The sequence below is a fragment of the Psammomys obesus genome, unplaced genomic scaffold, assembly GCF_907164565.1.
Source record: "Psammomys obesus unplaced genomic scaffold, mPsaObe1.curated_primary_1811, whole genome shotgun sequence".
NCBI classification, from domain to species: Eukaryota; Metazoa; Chordata; class Mammalia; order Rodentia; family Muridae; genus Psammomys; species Psammomys obesus.
Window position 1 is genome coordinate 11,534,594 of NW_026586383.1, and position 10,960 is coordinate 11,545,553.

A 10,960-nucleotide genomic window follows, 5' to 3' on the forward strand; every position below is an offset into this window, starting at 1 on the left:
GAGTGGGCTTTCCCAGCATCGGCCATTCCACTGAGCTGGGAAGTGCTTGGTTGGGTTTGAATTGAGTGTCATAAGGACGTGAGCTTTTCCCAGCATTGGAGGATAGATTACCACCTGGGTGAACTAAACATTTGGAATATGTGAAATACTTGAGCCAAACCACTTCATTTTAAAGTTTGTTTTCTTTTGTCTTTATTTCTTTTTTGTATTTTGTTTGGTTTGGTTTTTTAATAATTTTGTTTTATTTTATGTGCATTGGTGTGAGGGTATCAAATCACCTGGAACTGGAGTTAGAGACAGTTGTGAGCTGCCATGTGGGTGCTGGGATTTGAACGTAGGCCCTTTGGAAGAGCAAACAGTGCTCTTAATCACTGTTTGCTCTTAACCAGCCCTGTTTGTTTTGTCTTTTGAGACAGTGTCTCACTATGTAGCTGGCTGTCCTGGAACTCACTTTGTAGAAAAGAAAATGCTGGCATTGAATTCACAGAGATCCCCAAGTGCTGAGACTAAATGCATGTCCAACGATACCCTGGTTTTTGTTTGTTTTCATTTTGGTTTTGGTTTTTTTGAGACAGGGTTTCTCTGTGTAGCTTTGGCTGTCCTGGGATTCGCTCTGTAGACCAGGCTGGCCTCTAACTCAGAGAGATCTGCCTGCCTCTACCTCCTGAGTGCTGGGATTAAAGGTGTATGCCGCCACTGCCCAGCCAGTTTTGGTTTTTAAGTATATAAATAAGACTCAAGAAGTCCTGCAGAAAAAGGGAGAGTTTCTTACCAGTTGGCTCTACTTGTCAGTATGGTTTAGGGAAAGCAATCTAGGCAGGCCATGTGTGAGGTCCTGGACTCAATATCTAACACCACAAACAAAGCAAAACAAAAACCTCAAACCATGCTGGTGAGTGTATCTTTCAATATCTAGTTAAGTATGCAGTGTAGAATTTTGATGTTGCCTATTAACTTTCTGTAAGAGGATTAACAACAGGAGAGACTATTTATTAACCTGGTGTAATGATATATGCCTACCTGTAGCCCTACTCAAGATGTAATTGAAAGAAATCAGTATTTCAAGGTCATCTTCAGCTACATATTAAATTGAAGGCTAGCCTGGACTATATAAAACTGTCTCCAATAGCAACAACAACAAAAATCAGGACCAGAAAGAACTCTGGGATGGGGCCCTTACTGAATTTCACTCCCCAAATTGGGTCCACACTTTTCAAGAGAAACTTGTCAGTTGTCTGGATATGTTCAGAAACTGTCTTGAGACTGTCTAAAATATGAGATAACAAACATTTGAAAGTGTTAAAGGAAGCTCTGCTGACAGCATTGTTGTGGGTTATTAATATTCAGTACTGGTTTATCTTTTAGTTAATCAACAATTATTCCTAAACCAGCTGTATGCCCAAATCACCACAAAGAGACTAGGATTTATTTAATTAACCTAGAGCAAAATGCTGGGCAATAGTTACTCCATCCTAAACCTCCAAGCCCACAGAGTTTCCTCCCATTCAGATTTCACCCATTATACTTGCTTTTAATCATATCTTAGGTCCGGTTCATTTCTCCTCGTGGTTCAAAGCCTCCTCCTGCCGATCTCTCTCTCTCCTACCTCACTTGCTTCCTTCTCCTCCCCTCCAGACAAGGATGCCCCACCCTGCCCTCCATTGCACAGCATTGGCTGGTTGTTTAATTGACAGTTTAGAGAACAAATGGTGGCATGTTTGCACAAACTTGAGACAGGTGATGATAAGCATCACAAGGCAATGTCTAGATTGAAACCAGATAGTGGTAGAGAGAAATCAACATTTAAATGAACAAGGGTAAATTGTATACATTCCACAAGAACATTATACCAACACAGCATCTTAGTAAGCATCTTAGTGGGACCAGAGTAAGTAATTTGTAATAAGCAGTTCTCAACCTGTGGGTCGTGACCCCCTTGAGGCTTGCATATTAGATATAACAGTAGCAAAATTAAAGTTATGAAGTAGTCATGAAATAATTTTATGGTTAGGTGTTGTGGTAAATTTTAAAAAGTATTGGGCTATATATTGTTTATTATTATTATTATTATTATTATTATTATTATTATTATTATTATCCCTATGATTATTACGATGGTATTATCTAACCTGCTATCACAAATAATAAGACACAGACACCTGTTATATTGTATAACTGCCTTATTTACCTTGGGCCAGGCAGATACTCCTACCTACACTGTCTGAATCCCCTCACCATCCATCTCCCATCCAATGCCCGCATCCAATGCCATCCTTTTTAACCATCCATAATCTTATGAATACTTGCTTTTATTCATCTGGGCCTTTTCACACCGTTATTGGAGTCTTCCCTCTCTTCTGCACGAGGTTTCTTCTCCAGGCTAACCCATGGTGGTATCCTCCTTCTCTTCCTGTCTGCTTGTCTCCTGTGATTCTCCTGACCCGGAAGCCGGGGAACCTCAGCCATGCCTACCCCCTTCTGTCCTGCCCATGTATAGGCCATTTAATTAACTAACATTATATAATATATATATACACACACATACCTGATATGTATCAATAAGTATATATCTGTATATACAGATATGCAAATATATACAGATATATTGTGTATCTGTAACAATTGCCTGATGCCTGGAGCAGCTAGAGGATGGTGTTGGGTTCCCTGGAAATGGAGTTACAAGTAGTTGAGTGCCGCCATGGGAGTCAAACCCTAGTCCTCTGGAGACCAGCAAGTGCTTTGAGCTGCTGAGCCACCTCTCCAGCGCCACTGTCTGTATTTTAACCAAAAGCAAAAATAAATCCTAACCTTGGATCACTGCACAAGTTGCACATCCTTCCGTACCTTGGGCGACTGTGACGTTGAGTCTTTTACCAGTTTTGACTAGGCTACAGTTGTGAAGGAAGGATCCCTACTACACTAAGTTTTACTTAGCTGGAGACTCCTTGCGAAGCCCACGTCACTTGGCAGACTCTCCAGGGAAGGCTTGCTGGCCACTGAAGTACATTCACTTTCTCAACCCAGGCCAGCCTGCCGAGATGCACGTGCCGTCCAGGCACATCCCCTAGATTTGTTGATGGGTGATTATTTTCTGTTCAGAGAGCCATATTGGATGTTCAGGAAGTGCCTGCTGTCTGTGTGCATGTGAAGCCAGACAGGTCCTCAGGAACCACTGGCTAACCGGAAAACCCAAGAAAGGGAAGAATCAGGTTCCAGGAGGCCAGTCCGCCCCTTCTATTCACAGCTGGTCTTCATGTTGCCATTCTTACCTAAGTTGCTGCACTAACTTTTCCACGAAGCCTTGGTTAGATTTCTGCATTCTGCTCATCTTGCGTTTCAGTGTCAGAATCAGCCCTGACTTCTGGGAGGACCCTGTTTATCCTGTGTGGGTCACAGTGATTAACTGTACTAATCCCCAGAGTTAGCTTTACCATAGCTGCATCTAATAAATGTTCAATTAGCTCTTGACTATACTTGACAGTGTTTCCCTTCCCATCCCTAATCTGTGCAGAAATGAGAGTCAACAGCTGAAGAATGAACACGAAGAGGAGCTTGTCAAAGAAAGACTTGCTAAAGTAAGGCTCTTTTACACAGATTTCCTCTGTGAGAATTGCTTTTCTAATTAACATTTATGGTTATTTATTTTAGAAACCATTTTGCTATTGAAATTATTGTGCTGTATTGTATTTCTGTATTCCCACTTATTAGCATGATATTTACCATCAGTATTAATATATAACTGAGAAGTAAAGGTGTATCTTCTGTCAGCCAGGCATGGTGCTGCACACCTGTGATTCCAGTACTTGGGAGACTGGCACAGAGCAGTTGCCATACGTCTGTTGCCCTGGCCACAGACAGCAACAACCAAAGGAAGTAGGTCTGTGTGTGCTTCTGTAGGGACTGCGTTTCTCACATGCAGCTTATCGACCTAGCGCCAAGTGCTGCGTCTTCCAGGTCCCGTGCACTCAGGAGTGTGCACATGGACATTGATTGCATTTGATTCACCTTTTTTTTTTTTAGTAAAGGTAGTAAAGAACCTAACCATCTTTTTTTTTAATTATAGAATAAACTCACTGAAGAAATGCTGAAAGTGAAATCAGAGTAAGTGTGCTATTTTATAGTTCAAATCCGTTTAAAAATATTTTTAGTGACTAAAGTGTAATTAATAAAATAAAAAAGTACTTTTAAATTTTATTATGGGGAGAGTGTGCATGCCAAGTGTGTGGCAGTGTGAGCACAAACAGGGGGTTGGTTCTCCTCTTCCACCGTAGGTTGTAGGTGTCACACGGAGGCTATCAGGCTTGTGCGGGCAAGTGTGCTACCTCCTGAGCCACCCTGCCAGGTCTGCTGCTGCTGCTTCTTTGTTTAATTTCATGTCTATGGGTGTTTTCTCTGCCTGTAGGTATGTTTGTGCACCTATGTGTGCCTGACACCTGCAGAGGCCAGAACCTCTGGAACTGGAGTTACAGAGTAATGAACTGTCCTGTGGGTGTAATTCCCTTCTCAAGGGAAAATACACCCATAACTGTTTTCCTTCTGTGGTATATGTGACTATAATTGATGTTTATCAAAGTCTTTTTTAAGATTTTTAAATTTTTATTTATGTTCATATGTATGTATGAGCATGTATAGTGAGAATTTTGGAATTTTGGTTTCTTTAAAAACACAAAAATATTATAAGAACATATTTTTATTTTAATCCCAGGTGTGGGAATGTGGGGCTTCTTTGCAGCAACTGGCTGTGATTTGCCCTGTGCTCTGGCAGGGCATGATTTTGCCAGTTGCAGATAGTTTCTGCAATTGTATAACATTTGGAATTCTGGGGATATCTCAGAGAGTATATAAATGCCTGGTGGGGGTCAGTCACTGTTGGCTGGTTGGTGGTTATTGTTCGTGTTTTGTTAAATAGTCATGAACAAAGAAATAAGAAGAAATCAGACATCCTGTTGGCACAAATCAACTTACCCCATGGAACTCTACATCCCTAATCAGCAGGGAGTAGTCTAACAATGACATGGCTCCCTCTCTGGCCCCTGACTCTATTCAGGGGTCGCTTTCCTTCCCTCTTTCCTTTTCCTCTGTATCTAGTGTTGGGTGGAGAGGGTGGAAGGAAGAAGGACCAAGGGAGCAGCAAGCGCCAGCTACAGGTGTGCACATGCTAGTTCCTGTACGACCTGCCTTTGTGGGTGCTTGGAACTGAGCTGCTGAGCCATTTCCCCAGCACCAAAAATATTTTTTCTTGATGCTATTTGCTCAACAGAGTTTTCAAGTAAATCCACTTTTAGCAAAACAAAAGAAGCACAATAACACATTGGCAATCTTTAGTTTTCTTAAGTTGCTATGAGGTTTTTTTCTCATGGACAATGAAAGCAGTTTAACAGGCTTCCAGCTAGTAGTGGTTAAGCTGAGATACAGGATGTTGAACTATCCAGCTAATTTGTAGAACTGCAGCTGATTTAGATGTATCCTTTGAGACCTTATAGCTATCTTCTGGCATGGTATTTCTTGTTGTAACAGAAAACCTCAGTGATATGTAGTCCTTAAAGCACGCAGAACTCACATTGCACTGTGTACACACACACACACACACACACACACACACACACACTTTCTTACATGTTGCAGTAGCATAGGCAAAAAACATTTAATTTCATGTGCTAGGGGACTTGTGATACCATCAGGAACTGACATGTCCCCATTATTCTGCTTTTGGGACTCTTGGCTACATTTGCCTACTGTAGCTCTACCATTGTGCCTTCCTAGGTGGGGGCAGCTGCTACTTTGTTTTCTTCCAGGGCCTTATTGTGTAGCTGTGGAGCCCTGGCTGGCCTAGAGCTCACTGTGGACCAGACAGCGGCCAGAAGCTAGCACTCCCCAGGCACGTGCTCGGCCTAGGCCAAGTGTCCGCCACGGCTGGGCTGTCGGCGCACGCGTGTGCCTCTCTTCCCACACAAAATCAAGTTTCTTAAGCAAGAAGCCAAGTGTCTTCATTTCCTTCTCAGTGCTTTGATACAGCACTGGCAAAAGAAAGAATAAAGGTTTATTCTCATTCACAGTTCCAGGGGGACATAGCTCATCATGGTGGGGAATGGCATGGTTCAAGAGCAGGAAGCTAGGTGTCACTGCATTTATAGGCAGGAGTAAGGAGGAAACAGGAATTATGAAAGCTAGGTATCATTGCATTTATATAGTCAGGAATTGGGAAGGAAACGGGAAGTACAGTTGGGCATTAAAAATTAATGGTACTCACCTTTAATCCCAGCACTCGGAAGGCAGAGGCAGGTGGTTCTCTTCAGTTCAAGACCATCCTGGTTTACATAGTAAGTTCCAGGATAGCCAGGAACTACAGACCCTGTCTCAAACAAAACAAAACAAACCCAAGCATGGGCCCCAGAGTGAAACACTTCCTCCAGCAAGTCTCCATTTCTTAAAGGTTCCCCAGCCTTCCAAAATACTGCCAATTAGCTGGGAACCAAGTGTTAAAATACAGGAGTCCAAGAGAACTTTCCCCATTCAAGCCGCATCCCCTGACTGACAATAAGGTAGGCAGGGCCAGCATCCGAGCTCCTATCCTAGCAAAGCAGTAGAACGCTTCCCGACGTTACCTCCCTGGATGCGTGTGAGCAGGATGGAGAAACACCTCGCTGAGGCTGAGCTGGCCTGTGAGCAGGCGCAGATCTGAGTGTCAGCTCATTCCAGCAGTCTATTACAGTCCGTGTGCATTGTGTTTCCAGTGGAAAACCTGTAAGACTGAAGCAGTCCTCTGAAGTGGGTGGAACACGGCACTGTTCACTGGGTTAGAGAACGTGGGTAAGCTGAAGCACACACTCTGAGGGGACGGATGCTCCAGTGTCTGAGTACCAGCTTTCCAGGCAGAAATGATTTATGTGATTGGACACACTTAATTAAATCCTACACACTAAAGATAACTTCCATCTCCACTTGGGCAAGCAAGTTTCATACTGAATTTTTATTATTTAGAAAAAATGGAAAACAGTTTGAAGCCAGTCCTGGTGGAAGACGCCTGTAATCTCAGCACTGGGTAAGGGAAGTGAAGTCATCCTCGGCTACACAGGAGCCTGGCTCCAAGTAAATAAGCCAAACGCTTTGAAGCGCTTTTCTCAGGACAGAAGTCATGACTTCTGACGTTCACCTCTCTCTAACAAGACTGAGGATGGAGCTCGGAGCCTGGGCCATCTCAGGAAGTGCTCTCCCACCCAGGTCCACCCCAGGTCTAGCTCGCCCTCCTTTGCCAACGGTACAGGATCCTGGAGATTAGTGATGCTTTCAAATAGAAATCCTGAACTTAGAAATCTACTTAAAGGCCTGTTTCTATCTCTTTGAGATACCATAAAGTGATGCTGATTCTTGCAGGCTAGAAGAAGTCCAAAGTGCGCTTCACAGCAAGGAGAAGAGCTGCCACAGGATGAGCGAGGAGGTTGAGCGAACCAGAAAATTGGAGTCGAGAGCATTTCAGGAAAAGGAACAAATGCGGTCAAAATTGGAAGAAATGTATGAAGAGAGAGAAAGAACCCTCCAGGTATGTTAGGTTTCCATGCTATGTAGAATACTTGAATAAGCAGAATTAGCAAAAACCACATTTGTGGTTCAGTTTCTCCAGTGTTCGGAGATATGTGCCCACAGAAGTTTGACCACCTCTCGATATATAATGTGATCTTCCCATCCTTGGATTGACAGGAAATGGAAATGTTGAGAAAGCAACTAGAGTATCTTGCTGAGGAAAATGGAAAATTGATCGGTCATCAAAACCTCCACCAGAAGATTCAATATGTAGTCCGGCTGAAGAAGGAAAATATCAGGCTTACTGAGGTAAACTGAAACTACCCTAAATAAACGGTGGTTTTAAAGTGACTATTTCAGTAAAATAAATTGGTCATTGCTATTTTACTTTTGGGTTTTTTGAGACAGGGTTACACTCTGAAATCCAGTCTGAAACAGAATTCACAGAAGTCTCTCACCCTTCTTGGTGCTGGGACTAAATTCTCATAGATGCCAATTTTTATTTAATATTAATTTACAGATTAAACATTGTAGCTTTAATTTGAATATATACTTCTGAATTAAGTCAAGAAAATAGCTTCTCCTATAACAATTAAAAACTTAATTTTTCTTTTTTGTAACTTATAGGAGACAGAAAAGTTGCGCGCTGAAAATGTATTTTTGAAAGAGAAGAAAAAGAATGAATGCTAAAGATCCCAGCCTGATGGGGTGATCTTTTTGTGACTATGTAAAGGTTGCCTTTGTATTATCCACATGCTGATTTCTGAACCAGCAGGGAGCTGACTACAGATCAGACTTTGGATTGTTATTTTTTGGCTGTATCATATTTTGTAAACACTCCCTCTGGCACCTTCTGGTCAGTTTATTAAAAACCTGAATGGCCAGTAGCTGAGGCAAGACAGGGAGGCAGAACTTCAGGGCAAATAGGAACTCTGGAAGAGAGTCAGGCTTGGGGTGCCAGAACTAAGAGAGGAGCCACGCGGCAGAACAGAGGTTACTGTAACCAGGTTAAATTAAGAGCTAGTTGGGAACAAGTTTATATTAATAAAAAGTCTCTGTCATTATTTGGGAACTGCCATACCAAAAAAAAAAAAAGGTCCCATTTTACCAGCCACAGCTCCTTGCACATCATTTTGCTTAGACTGGTTCTTTAAAAGTTGTTGTGTTTGCCCTCGTTGTAGTGCCAAACTACAAGACCTCAATACTGACCACGGTGTGTAGTAACCCTAAGTATTGTGATGGATATTTTACGTGCAAACACTGTTAAGTGGGAAACAATGCATTTCAAGTCACTTGTGAATTCTGGAAGACCACAGCTGTGGTCCCCGGTGAAGGCTGGTCCATAGATTGTCCTTTGATAAACTTGATTGTGAATTTGATGGCTGATTTTGTAGCAAACTTGTTCATACAAGTTTATTTATAACTATTGTCATGAGTATTTTCTACATGTCCAGTTTTTCAAATAAAATCTTTTAAAAGACAATTTTAAATGATGTGTATACATATTTTGCTTGCATATATCTACAGGCACACGTGAAGACAGTGTCAGATCGCCTAGAACTGGAGGTACTAATGGTTGTGAGTCACCATGGGTGTGCTGAGAACCAAACCCAGGCCCTCTGTAAGGGCAAGTGCTGGGGCCGGAGAGGTGGCTCAGAGGTTAAGACCGCTGGCTGCCCTTCCAAAGGTCCTGAGTTCAGTTCCCACATGATGGCTCACAGCCATCTATGAGATCTGGTGCCCTCTGCTGGCGTGATGGCACACATGCAGGCAGAATGCTGTATAAACAATAATAAATAATTTTTTAAAAGGCAAGTGCTAACTCTCCAGCCCTAGTTTTGAGATTTTTGAGCAGGGTCATGGGGTCTCATGTAATCCAGGTTTGCCTTGCTCACTATGAAAGCAAAGATGTCCTTGAATTCCTGATCTTCCTGCCTCTACCTCCAAAGTCCTAGGATTTTAGGTGTATATCATCACACCCAGATTAGTCAGGTTTTGAACGGATACACAATAACCTAAAATCTACCCTCTAACTTTCCTTGTTCTTAGTTTGGTTTAAAATCACTAATTTTGGAAATCACATAGCTAGACAATACACTGTTTTCCAGTATTTCTCTACAGATCACACATAAGGTATATGAACATTTGTCTGCCTTACTCTGCCAAAACATGAAGGCCATTTCTGCTGAAAGTACTGTATTCCCTTTCTAATCCCTGGGGTGAAATCCCTGACAAAAGAAACGGGGATTTGTTTTAGCTTTTCCTGTCTGTTGTGGCCACAGTCTCTCTCCACTTTCACGTGGAGTAGTACAGTGAGTTCTCTGAGTTTCAGTTACTTCATCTGTGAAATGGAACAGTTTATACCACATGGGGCTGGCTGGGATGAGCTATGCTTTTTATTTAGGAATTTATGTATTAGTGTGGCTGTGTTCAGGTGTAAGTACATGCATGCAGGGGCCTGCACAGGCCAGAAAAAAATAGTGGATCTCCTGGAGCTTTGAGGCTGTGGGGAGCTGTGAGAGGCTGTGAGCTGCCTCAGTTGGTAGTTGGGACCCAAACTCTGGTCCTCCGAACAGCGGTTAGTGCTCTTAACTGCTAAGCAACCTCTCCAGCCTCAGTCATCACCTTTCCTGTCAGCCACGAGCAGCAGGGTGGCTTGCGGGAGTGTTAAGAAAGTTTCATCAAAGTCCCGTACACACAAAACACACATTTGTACAGGTCTCGCTATGTAGTCCTGGCTGGTCTGGGGCTAGGTAGGTCGGGCTGCTCTCCACTCAAGAGACCCGCTCACCTCTACACACTGTACCCGCTTGTAACGCGCTTTGTTTTTATTTTCTTAAAGGAAATGTACCAGCGCACACAGCCACGGGTTGAACTCGTGTATTTCCATGTATTGGGGAAGCACTAAGCTTATCCTTGAACCCTCCTTTAAAAATCTTGGCGCTAGTCTCAAGTCCTTGGCTAGCATAGTACTTGCTATGTTGGCCAGGCTGGCCTCGGCCTCTGGATCCCAGGCGTGCGCCTCCTGGCCTAGCTGCAGCCCTCCATAAACTGCCGAGGATGACATCAACTTGCAGTCTTTCTGCCTCTGCGTCCTGGGTGTCTGGAACTGCCGACCGCAGGTGACGCTCTTTAGACTTTTGGATTACTGTACGTGAACGTAGAAGTGACTGTGGTTCTCGTGGTCCCGCAGAGTGATTAACAAAGGAGATTTTTTCTCTTAGCACTCTTCCCAAGCAATTTTCAGTATCAAGCTGCCGGTCTCCTGATCCGCCACCAAGAGGGAGCAAGAAAGCAAAGGCGGCCGGAGCCTCTTTAGGGCGCAGCTCGGCTTCCCGATCGGCGCTCACTCACGCAGACGGCGAGTGCCTCGCCCGCGCGGAAGGCGGGCCCGGCCGCCCCCCCCCCCCCCCCCCCCCCCCCCCCCCCCCCCCCCCCC

At 43.6% G+C, this 10,960-nt stretch overlaps 1 protein-coding gene across 1 annotated transcript in view; it reads left to right on the forward strand.

Moving 5' to 3' along the window:
• Positions 1–8,966, forward strand: part of Kif15 (kinesin family member 15) — a 59,452-nt gene extending 50,486 nt beyond the window's left edge. The window contains exons 30-36 of the mRNA XM_055601557.1: positions 1–6; positions 1,670–1,678; positions 3,462–3,575; positions 4,064–4,101; positions 7,375–7,540; positions 7,699–7,830; positions 8,149–8,966. The exon at positions 1–6 is cut by the window's left edge and continues 51 nt beyond it. Of these exons, the coding sequence (XP_055457532.1) occupies positions 1–6; positions 1,670–1,678; positions 3,462–3,575; positions 4,064–4,101; positions 7,375–7,540; positions 7,699–7,830; positions 8,149–8,211 (528 nt within the window). The 3' untranslated portion in view covers positions 8,212–8,966. The remainder of the gene's footprint in view (positions 7–1,669; positions 1,679–3,461; positions 3,576–4,063; positions 4,102–7,374; positions 7,541–7,698; positions 7,831–8,148) is intronic.
• Positions 8,967–10,960: the final 1,994 nt, after the last annotated feature.